The sequence below is a fragment of the Gobio gobio genome (assembly GCF_949357685.1).
Source record: "Gobio gobio genome assembly, chromosome: 14".
Classification (NCBI taxonomy): Eukaryota; Metazoa; Chordata; class Actinopteri; order Cypriniformes; family Gobionidae; genus Gobio; species Gobio gobio.
The window spans coordinates 4,479,495-4,493,683 of record NC_137107.1 but is presented as its reverse complement, the minus strand read 5'-3'; the positions used below and the strand labels follow the sequence as shown (position 1 = coordinate 4,493,683).

At 39.1% G+C, this 14,189-nt stretch overlaps 1 protein-coding gene across 2 annotated transcripts; it reads left to right on the top strand.

Moving 5' to 3' along the window:
• Nucleotides 1–810: 810 nt before the first annotated feature.
• cUnh5orf15 (chromosome Un C5orf15 homolog) lies at nt 811–13,491 on the top strand. Of its 2 annotated transcripts, XM_079835226.1 has the most exons (4): nt 811–923; nt 3,661–4,307; nt 4,371–4,865; nt 13,077–13,491. In XM_079835226.1, the coding sequence occupies exons 1-4, from the start codon at nt 815–817 to the stop codon at nt 13,206–13,208; spliced, it is 1,383 nt and encodes a 460-aa protein (XP_079691352.1). In that variant the 5' UTR covers nt 811–814; the 3' UTR covers nt 13,209–13,491. The 2 variants fall into 2 exon arrangements, with proteins under 2 accessions (XP_079691352.1, XP_079691351.1); XM_079835225.1 differs by having other exon boundaries at nt 3,661–4,865.
• Nucleotides 13,492–14,189: the final 698 nt, after the last annotated feature.

Here is a 14,189-nt window from a genome sequence, read left to right as displayed (position 1 = left end):
CCCCAATAAAGTGTGTTTAATTGGAGAGAAAAGGTGTTTGATAGTGACGCTTACCCCAAAAAAGTTACACTTTTGAACACATTTACCTCAAAATGATGATCGATCTACTACTAGGCTTTGAGAGAGAGGGACACAGGAATTTGAACATCATATTTATTTATTTATTTTAATTAAAAATATACTTATAAAAACAAAAATGGAATAAAATATCATTTTCACAAGTTGAAATGTGGTTTGGAACAGCCATGCACCTCCTAATTGAAAGTACCCAATCAATTATGATTTGATATATATTAAGCTTATGGATATTTTTAAAAAATGTAATTTTTGAAGAGGCAATAGATGCGGTGTTACTTTTTTTTTATTATTGCTTTTTTTTTTGTTTTTTTTAATTGCATTTTTTTCAATTTGCATCATTTTCAGTGATTTTTGATTCTCAATTTCATTTTGGATCGATTTCAAGAAAGACATGATGAAAATTTTACTTTAAAATTTTACTTTATTTACAAAACCCATATTTTTATCAAGGATAAAATTACATCTTTTAGTTTTCTTAACATTCACAAGACAAGAAAACTCATTTGTTACTGATCTCACAATATACTTTAAAATGTTCAAATATGAAAACACATACAAAAAATAAATATAGGCTATACAAAATAATTACTATTCCAAAGCCTGGCAGGTTTATGTAACTGCTCAAACGTATAAAAATTGTTTTATGTTAGCCTTTTTTTAATCTTTAATTCACACACACACGCACACAAACAGAGTGTATGACTGCGCATGCGCGCTGAGGACGACATCACTCAAGATGGCGATGTTACGGAAGACTCGACGCAGGGACTCAGCGATGGGAATAATCGCTGTTTTAGTGTCACTGCAGATCTTTTCCATCAACTGTGCTTCAATAGCACAGACAGGTTAGTGGAGGATTTCCCTTTCAAACCTCAGCGGGTTGTTTCCAGCTGCCAGTGTGTCATTTATGTACAATATAGCTGAATATATCGAGCCTAAGTTTCGTGGGAAAGTTAACCTGTGCTCCTTAAATGTCTTTCTCATTAAATGTTTGTCTCTCGTTACCAATAAACGGCGCGTTTACATACAGTTATATATAAGCCATATAAATAATTCAATATAGAAAGACTGATTCTGAAACCGGAAGTCTCGTGTTCTTTGTGACGTTGTCAGTTTCGCAACTATCAAGCCTTTGTAAACATCTCGCATAACTTTACTTTGGAAAAATACTATTTTGGGCACTCAGACAGGAATGTTTGTTCTCTGCTATTGTTTTGATTGAAAATAACTAGTTTCAACATTATTTGTCCTTAGATATTCCTGTTTAAAATAAAAACCCACACTTGGGTTTTGACTGAAAATGTGTCAAATTGACCAAAATACTCATGGAGCCACATTGAGATCTCAATATCTCTGGGATTGGACCATCGAGGGCCTTTCAAATGGAGAAACCACAAGAAAAGTGTGTTAAGAACCAGAATCTAAAAGGATATTGAGATATCTTTAATACTTATTGAATTACAGGCAGTCAAACTTGGGGAAAATGACACAAGAAGTGCTTATTTCCCATTTTTGAATGGTCACCGTTGGATTATAATGCAACACAGATTGATAAAGTCAACAGATTTCACTAATAGATCTACCAATCTCTGTGTGGAAATACAATAATGATGCTGCCGTCTTTCTAAAGTCATTTTTACCTGCTCTAATTTGGCTCCAAATCTCATCTGAAAATTGTAATTTTGACCGACTCAACAAAAATCTTAATATTCTGGCGTTCATCACTATTTATGTTTGCCTCTCTTCAGAACAAAATATTAACAAAATCAATAAAACCTTGAGCCGGGGATGTGGTTGATTTAATTCGTCATGAAATGACCCTATACTTCCTTTACAGAATGACGTTTATTTTGTGGCTTAATTAATTTGCATGTTACTCAGAGACGGACATGTTTGGCTTTTCGGCTTTCAAAAACTCCAGGAAATGTTTCTATTTGTGTCTTATAACAAACATCTTTTATCATAACTAATGAAATGCAGATCCTGTCATAAATAATAGTGAAAAACTGTTTTAAAACTGTCCTTTATTACCCCAGAGTAGCAGATTTCTCAGTTTAACTCAGTTCTACAGATGTGGCGTCCGCACCTGATTTAGTCGCACTGGGGGGAAATTTATCTTAAAGTTAATTTAATCACACGATTACTATTGTTTTGCATTAATAAATGAAGTTACTAATAATATTACATGTTTGTTTATTGGAAATGTAATAGTGAAGCACTGAGCTTGAATTGATATGCAGATAAAATGAACTTTTATTGACTACAGTTTGTACATAAACCACATTTTTATTGTGAAAATGTAAAGTCTTAGTCTTGATACACCTTACCAAGTTTAATAACAAGAACAAACTGTGTTAAATAAAATTTGAAGTAAAAAGGTATACAGTGTTTTTTATACTTTACCACAGTAAAGGATGTGGATAGTTAGACTTAATTATAAGCAAACAAAAGGAAGAAACGTTTATAATCCCCTGCGACGTGAATGAAGATTTGGGAAAAGAAACGAGATGTCCATGTCCATTGGGATAAAATGGACTAGGCCTATTGTCACGGAAAATCGAGTGACCAAATCGCAAAACAGAATGAAAACACCATTATTTCCTTTCTAGGCTAAACAAAGCTTCTGTTGGAATATTCACGTGAAACAGCATTCGCATACAAAACACTGGGTTAGTAAAATAACGAAATTATTTTTTTTAAGTAGAAAATAGTATTTACGTAAAGAGATATATTAAAATAAAAAGAGCTCAACTCTTAAGTGGAAGGAAGCTATGTTTTTTAGCGGATGAGTCATTATTTGGGTTAGTAAAAGTAACGAAATGATAGTTTTAAGTAGAAAATAGTATTTATGTAAAGAGATATAGTAAATTACCCCACCCCCCGATCCCAAACGACGATATCATCGACCATCATGATATTTTACAAATTTAGGGGACATCGCCCAACCCTATCGTCACCTGTGTACATTAGCCCACTTCTTCTCGACGCTTTTTCCTGATTGTTTATAGAATAATTACTCAGAGTCGCCCCCTCTGTCGTTTCAGAGAATAGCCCAACGGCGAGCGCGCGAGTATAAACGCCTCGTCCATTTGGGGAGGAGCCAGGCCAAAGTATAAACAAGGCTTCATGCGCGCTCACTCGCAAAGCAGACAGCCACGCCTCTACTACTGCGGGCGTTTTTTTCCATATTTTCTTTTTTATTCGAATATAAATTTTCACCTTCGAAATTCTTTTTTTTTTTTACTATTCGAATTTAGAATATTCGTTGACAGCCCTAGTTCTGATTGATTGCGTACTGATTGATTGAATGTGAATAGGTACGCGGTACCGACGTAATTTGGTCTGTGCCCTTAAAAGTTCAGTACCCAACCCTACCATTTATGCAATTCAGTAATTGGAAAACGTACAGTAGATCTCACAGGAATATCTTCTGTATCATCAGAATGTTATTTTCACCAAGTGAAAAACAAATGCCACACCTTTAGGTTACAGGTTAGGAAAAATAGCCAGAAAATGTGGCCTGTATTCATTCACAGAAAACACAAATGTAAATGCTCTTAATGTCTTGTTTTCCCTCCACAGTTGGCAATAACACAGTTGGTATAACCGAAAATATCAAAGTAGCATCTCACAAGAACATGAGCACCCAGGACAACAGTAATCGGAGTGTTTTGGACCAGGTTTTGAATCTGATGGCACCTCCTGCTAATGACCCCGGCAACACCAAAAAAGAGGCAGTAGCTCCCACTACTCCACCTGCAGAACAGCACAAAACCACCCCAAAACAGGACAAAACCACCGCAGAACAGGACAAAACCACCACAGATCCGGTCAAAACCACCCCAGAACAGCTCAAACCCACCCCAAAACAGCTCAAACCCAGCGCAGATCAGGTCAAAACCACCACAGAACCGCTCAAACCCACCCCAGAACAGCACAAACCCATCCCAAAACAGCTCAAACCCAGCGCAGATCAGGTCAAAACCACCACAGAACCGCTCAAACCCACCCCAGAACAGCACAAACCCATCCCAAAACAGCTCAAACCCAGCGCAGATCAGGTCAAAACCACCACAGATCAGGTCAAAACCACCCCAGAACAGCACAAACCCATCCCAAAACAGCTCAAACCCAGCGCAGATCAGGTCAAAACCACCACAGATCCGGTCAAAACCACCCCAGAACAGCACAAACCCATCCCAAAACAGCTCAAACCCAGCGCAGATCAGGTCAAAACCACCACAGAACCGCTCAAACCCACCCCAAAACAGCTCAAACCCAGCGCAGATCAGGTCAAAACCACCACAGATCCGGTCAAAACCACCCCAGAACAGCACAAACCCATCCCAAAACAGCTCAAACCCAGCGCAGATCAGGTCAAAACCACCACAGATCCGGTCAAAACCACCCCAGAACAGCTCAAACCCAGCACAGAACAGGTCAAAACCTCCCCAGACCAGACCATCCCACCAGAGCCCACCACTACACCTGCAAACAAGCCAGGAGACAAAACCGAGAGCAGCCCAGATTACATGGGTGACAACACGTCTCCAGATCCAAACCTGACCTTTGAAGACAATGGAGATGATGATGATGATGATGATGATGATGAAGAACCTCCAGATTACGAAACTACTCCCCGTAAGAGCTCTGAAAAAATCGATTTTCACATCAAGGACACAGTCATCTATAAAACCCAGGATGAAGATTCCCACTTCTTCTTTCATCTGGTGGTCATCGCCTTTCTAGTTGCCATCGTGTACATCACCTACCACAACAAGAGAAAGGTAAAGTGGGCTTCTCACAGAATGATGTCAAACAGTTATTGATTATTGATGTGTAGTGGGCGACCGATATATTGCCATGGCTGATATGGGTTAAATTAGTCACTTTTTACCATTCAAATAAGGGCAAAGAAATGACATCAAATGTGCGCTGTTGTGTATTTGTGTGTAGCACCGCAAACTTTAACCTGACGTGAACAAATATTTTTGTATACTAACTAACAACACACTACTAACTGGCAGTTATGGTAAGGGGCGGGGTCAGATTGAGTTAGTAGTGTGAAGAGAGGAGCCGCTACAATGGAGAATATGAGGAAATAATCAACATTCAATCAGGAAAACCTGCTCTAGTAGAGCCAGAACACACATCAAGACAAAAAAGGCCATAAGATAATCCACATTAACATAATTAAAAAAACATGTATGGATATGTTTTTCAGAGAAACAATCTCAATCTCTGCAAACATATTATGGTATGTTTGTGCTTTAGTACAGTCAGAAAAATTACACACAGCACCTTTAAAGGGTTAGTTCACCTAAAAATGTAAATTGTGTCATTAATTCCTCACCCTCATGTGGTTGGACACCCGTCAGACCTCTGTTCATCTTCAGACACAAATGAAGATATTTTAGTGTAAATCTGATGCTGAGAAAGGCTTCAGATAGGCCTTGGCATTCAGTACATTCACACTCACAAGACCCATGAAAGGCACTAAAAACGTCGTTACAAAGTCCATCTCACCACAGTGACTCTACAATCATTTTACGATGCGACGACAATAGTTTTTGTGCGCAAAAAAAATCTAAATAACACCTTTATCCAGCTTATTCTTGTCTTCCGTGTGTGTCTCCACGACGCATGCGCGAGAATATGAGCAGATCCGGCGTTCAGGAATCCATGAAATGCACACTAGGGCTGCAACGACGCGTCGACGTCGTCGATGACGTCGACTACGAAAATACGTCGACGTGCGTGAAATGCGTCGACGCATCGGCGGCACATTATTTACGTTCTAGAATGGAACAGAAGATCTAGAATAATGGCGGCTTCTGCTCCCGGGCATAGTTAAAATGATAATTTATCATATAAAGCCAGACCGCGACATTCAAAAGTGTGGGAGTACTTTAAACAGAGCCGAATAAAACTGTGCTTTGTTCGCTCTGTAACGCCGGTTTCACACTGCATGCGGTGGCAGAGCCGAAGCTGCGCGCGTGGAGAGCGGGAGCTTTCACACTGCCAGTCAGTGTTGCCAAGTCCGCTTTTTCCGCGGAATTGGGCTACTTCTACACTGTTGCCGCGGGCTGTGTCTCATGTCCGCGGGTTGAAGCAAAAAACACACATATTTAACCCCCCGAACGCGATGTTTACCAGAGAACCACCCCGAAACGCGATTGGGCTTGTTTTGGGCTAGTTTTGAGTAACGAATGGGTGGGTTTTGTTGTGTAAACCTGGCAACCCTGCAGCCAGTGTTCTCTCGCGCAGCTGAACCGTGGCGCGTGTATTGCAACAGACGGTCACATTTTCCGGGGTTCTTCTCCGACCCCAGTACGTCTCGTGCTTTTATTTATTATGGGCTGCATATATCTCCTGTTAATGCGACCTGGTTCCGCTCTGTCCCAAACACATATGCATCATAACATGCTGTATATAGGTAGTTTGCATGATTAAAGTAACATTAAAGTTAAGATATGCCTCTAGCTTTAATCATTTAAATATGTCTTTGAAGTTTGGGCAAAAACTTCTGGCAGCTTTAGTCGTTGTTTATGCACATGTATCTTCAAAATAGACGACTAGTTATACTATATTAAAACTATGCTGAAAGCTCCTGTATGTGAACCTTTTGCAGATAAATACAAGTGCATTTTCGTTTACTATTGACACAAATCAATAAGTAAATCATACTCAACTACTATAGTAAACAACTTTTCCTAATTAGGCCTACTCTGTATACATTTTATGATGAATAGTATCATTATATATTATGTTTAAAAAGCTTCTTGTGTTCATATATTTCATTATAAAATGGCATACTATGTACACTACCCTTCCTGAAATACAATTAATATTGTCATCATTCATTGATTTCATGTTAAAATAATATACAAATTCACTACCCTCTTTGAAATACAATAATCAGTAAAAAAGAATAATAAGATTAATCTGGAAAAATAATCGTTAGATTAGTCGACTAATCGAAAAAATAATCGTTAGATTAGTCGACAGAAAAAATAATCGTTAGTTGCAGCTCTAATGCACACTTTAGCCCCATTTTGAGAACTACGCCGAGACCTAAAGCGAGACGATCAATGTAGAATTCAACAGCTTAGACACGCGCGTCTTCCTCTGCTTGTAAACAAATCTCTTCTGGGTCATGTGTCCGAACGCCGGATCTGCGTCATATTCTCACGCATGCGTCGTGGAGACACACACGGAAGACAAGAACAAGTTGGTTAATGGTGTTATTTTGATTTTTTTTGCGCACAAAAACTATTGTCGTCGCATCGTAAAATTATTGTAGAGTCACTGTGGTGAGATGGACTTTGTAACAACGTTTTTAGTGCCTTTTATGGGTCTTGTGAGTGTAAATGTACTGAATGCCAATGGAGGCCTATCTGAAGCCTTTCTCAGCATCAGCTTTACACTAAAATATCTTCATTTGTGTCTGAAGATGAACGGAGGTCTGACGGGTGTCCAACCACATGAGGGTGAGGAATTAATGACAGAATTTTCATTTTTGGGTGAACTAACCCTTTAAGAATCAACGTGCTCAATGGACAAAAACACTTTGATTTTCCTGTTAGTTGACATTCCCTTCATGCCAAACGCTCCTGCTCATTAGAGTTTCACACAGAGGGAATGACAGGAGACGAGCTGCTTTTATATCTGTGGAGATGAAGAAGAAGAAAGAATATAAAAGTCTTCCTTCTTATGAAACGGGGTCTTGTATCAGGCAGTATTATTGTAGTATATGATTTGATATTCAGGTCGGCAGGGCTCCAGTAAATGTAACATGGACCAAGATTAACTTAAAAAAACTATATTAAAGAAATCATATGGGCCTATTTAATTATCTTTCTAAAATAAAATGATGTATAAAATAAATAAAACGTTAATTACAGTATTTGTTTGACACTTGATCGACAGCACAGAATTCATGATGGTGACCGACCCGGAAACGCATGACCAGTTGAACGTGTTGCTGGGATAAATATCAGTGATGGGAGGGTTCGCAAGAAAAACTTGTTAAACTTCTGTTGAGCGTTTGCATTTCTGGGCTGAAACGAAGCCGAGTGTTACAAAAGTGATTCAGTCAAGAGTAGAGAGTGACAGAAATATTGTTCTGCTGTCACTTTAAGAACGAATGCACTGATTTAATATGCTGATGCGCTTTCTTTCTCCACTGTTTATGTTCACTTTAGACATAAATGACTAGATGGACAGACAGACAGAGACAAACCAGTCAGGCATAACATTATGACCACCTTCCTAATATTCTGTTGGTCCCCCTTTTGCTGCCAAAACAGCCCAGACCCCTGAAGGTGTGCTGTGGTATCTGGCACCAAGATTTTAGCAGCAGATCCTTTATGTCCTGTAGATTGTGAGGCGTGGCCTCTATGGATCGGACTTGTTTGTTCAGCACATCCTACAGATGCTCGATTGGATTGAGATCTTGGGAATTTGGAGGCCGGTTCTCCACTGGTCCTTCATGACCCTGTGGCCGGTTCTCCACTGGTCCTCCATGACCCTGTGGCCGGTTCTCCACTGGTCCTCCATGACCCTGTGGCCGGTTCTCCACTGGTCCTCCATGACCCTGTGGCCGGTTCTCCACTGGTCCTTCATGACCCTGTGGCCGGTTCTCCACTGTTCCTTCATGACCCTGTGGCCGGTTCTCCACTGGTCCTTCATGACCCTGTGGCCGGTTCTCCACTGGTCCTTCATGACCCTGTGGCCGGTTCTCCACTGGTCCTTCATGACCCTGTGGCCGGTTCTCCACTGGTCCTTCATGACCCTGTGGCCGGTTCTCCACTGGTCCTCCATGACCCTGTGGCCGGTTCTCCACTGGTCCTCCATGACCCTGTGGCCGGTTCTCCACTGGTCCTCCATGACCCTGTGGCCGGTTCTCCACTGGTCCTCCATGACCCTGTGGCCGGTTCTCCACTGGTCCTCCATGACCCTGTGGCCGGTTCTCCACTGGTCCTCCATGACCCTGTGGCCGGTTCTCCACTGGTCCTCCATGACCCTGTGGCCGGTTCTCCACTGGTCCTCCATGACCCTGTGGCCGGTTCTCCACTGGTCCTTCATGACCCTGTGGCCGGTTCTCCACTGGTCCTCCACCCCACAAGAGCTGCAGTTTTGGAGATGCTCTGACCCAGTCCTCTATAGCCGTCACAATCTGGCCCTTGTCAAACTCGCTCAAATCCTTACGCTTGCCCATTTTTCCTGCTTCTAACACATCAACTCTGAGGACAAAATGTTCACTTGCTGCCTAATATATCCCACCCACTAACAGAGATCATTAGTGTTATTCACCTGTCATAATGTTATGCCTGATCTGTATAGATAGATTCTACCCCTATTTGATCATGACCAAAAGTAAATGAACTTAGATGGTGTTCGAATGGTATGCTCTTATTGATATGGTATTTTTGTGGTGTCAAAAAAAGTACTTTTGTATACAATACAAAATCAAAAATCATGACAACACTAGTTCACACACACACATCAGATCAAGCTGTATACACTGCAAAAAATGCTTTTCTTAGGATTTTTGTCTTGTTTTCAGTCCAAATATCAAAAAAATCTTACATTAAAGCTACACTGTGTAAATTTTTAGTTTATTCTTAGCTAAAAACACTTAGTTCTTTCAAAAATATATGTGCTCATTAATGTATATTTACTTCTTTCAAGTAATAAAGTATTCTCGTAAGTTTATAATATGCCATTGTAAACACATACGGGTGAGGGTTCGAATGCGGGTCGCCATGTTGTTCCTCCATCTTGAAAGTACATTAGCCAAAGAGGGACATACCCGTAAATCCAAGCTTCGCCTTTGGCGTTTTAACACTCGATGGCTCCGTGTCCAATGTGGACGAGGTGGAACTGGAAGCCATGTTAATCTTGGACTAAATCGGCCACCGTAGGAGTTAAAACGAAATAGGAATTGAGAGGAACAGAAACTAATATTCACTGGATGGTCATATACAAGTTCACCACTAGATGGGGGAAAATATCACACAGTGGAGCTTTAAGTAGCATTTACTAGACAAGCAAACGTTTTTGTCTTGTTTTGGGGAAAATAACTCAAAATTAAGGAGGTTTTTGCTTAAAATAAGCAAAATAATCTTGTTTTCTGTTTGAATTAAGATTATTTTGCTTACCCTATTGGCAGATTATTTTTCTTATTTTAAGCAAAAACCTCCTTAATTTTGAGTTATTTTCCCTCAAAACAAGACAAAAACGTATGCTTGCCTAGTAAATGCTTCTTAATGTAAGATTTTTTAGTAGGGCTGGGCAAATTAACGCGTTAACGCGGGCGATTAATTTTTTCAGTTTAACGCATTAAAAATATTTAACGCAAATAACGCAGCGTCTGTTTTTATATCCATTTTTGCTTAGCATTACATGATCATCACGCTCTTACTCATGTAAATGCTTCCAAGCGACAAGACACACGAGAACGCGCTGTATGCCAGTGTCGTGTGTGTGTGTGTGTGTGTGTGTGTGTGAGTGTGGATGCGTCTCATGTCAGCTAATCAAGGGACACTCTTGACACACACACACACACACAATCACACTCGACGCATAGACTCGCGTCAGTTTCCTGCTCACATCGAGTTCTCTTTTGCTCTTGAACAAACAATAACACAGAGGATTTTGAGTATTCTCATATTAGGAGTCTTAAATGAGTTAAATAATGTCTTGAGGAAAGGAAATGAGATGCGCGGGACACAGTTATACTGTAATGTAACGTCATTAATGTTTCATAGAGACATCAGTATCAGTGATACTGGCCTTCATTCATAAAAGCATGACAATACAACACATATTTAAAATATGCTGTCTTTAAATTGTTTATACATTAATTTGTAGAGTAACTGAAATTATTACAATATCAAAATATTAAAAACTTGCGATTAATTACAGAAAAAAATTAGGGATGCACCGATATGAACATTTTGGCCGATACCGATAACCGATAATTCTTAATATTTGAAAGCCGATAACCGATATATTGGCCGATAAATCTAAATACAAATTTTAATAAACTCTGAGAGCCTGATTACAAAAACAAAAGGCTCACCATTAAAAGCCATGTCCCAAACACTAAATCAAACCTATACACTACAGTAGCCTATTTGAACCAGTGTGAGATTCCTTACCTTTTCAAATTAATTTTACACTCCTATGGCCCAAATTTTTTTTTTAACACTTTACAATAAGGTTTAATTTTTGTTAGTATTAGTTAACCAACAATGAATGAACAATACTTCAACTATTAATTTTAGTTCATGTTAATCTCAACATATTCAGACCCAAAGTTGTGTCTTTTAACATTAGGTATGAACTGTGAATGGACTGTTACAAAACACAAAAATTGTATTACTAAAAGAAACAAAGGTTATTGCTCTCTGTTTGTTCATGATAGTTAATGCATTAATAAAATGAGACCTTATTTGTAAAATGTTACCAAAAATTATATTGTCTAAAAAATAAAAATAATATACCTAAATAATGCAAACAAGTAATTGAACAGCATACTTAGGCTGCATAATAAAGAATCAGAATGCAAGTGCATGAAATAACCTCCGCACAGACGATAAAGAAATGGTTTTAATCAAACCATATTGTTGATGGAAATGATACGAGAACAATAAAAGTGCTAATTATAAAAAATAATGCTTCTGTGTTTTTGAAAAAAAATATATGTTTAATATTACAGTAATAGTAAACATCTGTAATATTAGTCTAGTCTATTAGGAATAATGTTGCTGTTTGAGAGCGCGCTGAAGCTGGAGAGAATGAACGAACAACCATAAACTGAAGCGCTTAGAAGTTTAATTAACAACTAAACGCATCATATATGAGAACAATCAGATATTTATACAAAATAAATATAATATTACAACTTATATTAGCACAAAATCACGCATAGGTGAAGGGTTATAACTCCTGTGGATGCTCTTCCCCTGTTTGAGAGCGTGCTGAAACTGAAGATGATCACCGGTACAGTGAAGCACTGCGGGTTATTGACTTAACCAAACACATCCTATATGACTTTAATCAGATGTTTATATTACAAAAACGTAATATTACGACTTACATGTGCTTAAAATGACGCGAATGCACAAGCGAACTTGACTGTGCTGGTCAGAATGCGTTGTTGACGCTTCCCACAACAGCGCGCTGAAAAACAACTAAACCCAGAGAATTCACTACGTTTTATAACAGAAATATTCTCATTGCAGTGTTATGTATAGGACAGTCCCAGTAGTTATTAATGCTGTGCATTTCTGTTTGAAATGCGCGCGCCGGTACAATGAAGTGCTTTACTGCATCGTTAATTAACTCAACCAAACGCATCCTATATGGGATTATATACACAAAATAATAAATATAATATTACAACTTACAATGGCACAAAAGGCTGTGAATGCACAAGCAAACTTGACTGTGCTCGTCATGAAGGTGTAACTCCGTGGGCGCGCTCTTCCCTCAACAAACGCGCTGAAACACGCTCTTTTACAGCCTATTCTATTCTCATTATCATTTTATGTAGATTATAGAAGACTTGCGCTGCACATGTTGCACATAACTGTATTTTCCTGTTCGAAGTGATTCCAAACATATTTAGAGCAATTCAAACCCATCATGGTGGACAGCGCGTCCGTCTCAGCTGAAGGAAATAATACATTATCTATCGGCTATATCGGTCAAATTTTCTTATTGGACCGATAACGATAACATCAAAAATAATCATTTATCGGCCGATAACGATATGTTGCCGATATATCGTGCATCCCTAAAAAAAATGCGATTAATTAGTTGTTTTTTTTTAATCGATGCCCAGCACTATTTTTTAGATATTTGGACTGAAAACAAGACAAAAATCCTAAGTAAGAAAAGCATTTTTTGCAGTGATGAATGAGTAGATTGTGCCCACACTGACCCGTCCTCATCATTGACCCTTTGCTCTTCTCTTTCCTCTGGTGTAGCTGATGCTGCTGGCTCAGAGTCGCCGCTGGCGGGACGGCTTCTGCTCCCGCGGGGTGGAGTATCAGCGGCTCGACCAGAACGTCAACGAGGCCATGCCTTCGCTCAAGATGACCAGCGATTACATCTTTTGACCAGCTGCACAAGGAGAAATGTCTACACATGGTGTCTTATTTAATCAAGGGGAAGAGAGATTGGGCTTTAGTAGTTGTTGATTTATTTTCTTCAGATGGTCTTTTCTGCTTGTTCTCCTCTGTGTTTGCTTTTGGTGTGTTAAAGCAGCTGATGTTGAAGTTTTCAGACGGTTTTGTTATTTGGCAGAACTACATGATCATTCTTGAAGAAAAACAAGTCAAGATATGTCCCTGTAGATATTTGATTACACAAAATACAGACGATTCTTTTGCTTCCATTGCAGTGGTTTGTCGACGATGGCCTCAGTGTGTGTGTGTGTGTGTGTGTTAGAGCTGCGCAATTCATCGTTAAAAGATCTCGATTCAAACACCCAAGCGAATTTAGACGAATCGTTATCATTAGATCGCATTGGGTCTATTAAACCTTTGACAAGTACAATCACAGTGAACATTTTGATCTGTGTTGACGCTGTTGCTGAGCCAGAGAGAGCCGTTGTCATGACGTCTTTATGAGAGAGTCACTGAATCATTTGGTAAAAAACGCTGATTCATCCAGTAATGAAACAAGTGAAGTCTTTATGAGTGAGTCATTGAATCATTCATTTAAAAACACTGATTCATCCAGTAATGAAACAAGTGAAGTCTTTATGAGTGAGTCATTGAATCATTCATTTAAAAACACTGATTCATCCAGTAATGAAACAAGTGAAGTCTTTATGAGTGAGTCACTGAATCATTCGCTCAAGAGATTCGGTTAAAAACGCTGATTCATACAGTAATGAAACAAGTGAAGTCTTTATGAGTGAGTCAATTAATCATTCACTCAAGAGATTCGGTTAAAAACGCTGATTCATATAGTAATGAAACAAGTGAAGTCTTTATGAGCGAGTCATTGATTCATTCGTTCAAGTGATTTGGTAAAAAAACGCTGATTCATCCAGTCATTAAACAAGTGAAGTCTTCATGAGGGAGTCACTGAAT

Coding starts and splice junctions, on each gene's coding strand:
- cUnh5orf15 (XM_079835225.1), top strand. CDS start 815: ATGGCGATGTTACGGAAGACTCGACGCAGGGACTCAGCGATGGGAATA. Junction 924..3,660: donor TGCTTCAATAGCACAGACAG/GTTAGTGGAGGA, acceptor TTCCCTCCACAG/TTGGCAATAACACAGTTGGT. Junction 4,866..13,076: donor CCTACCACAACAAGAGAAAG/GTAAAGTGGGCT, acceptor CCTCTGGTGTAG/CTGATGCTGCTGGCTCAGAG.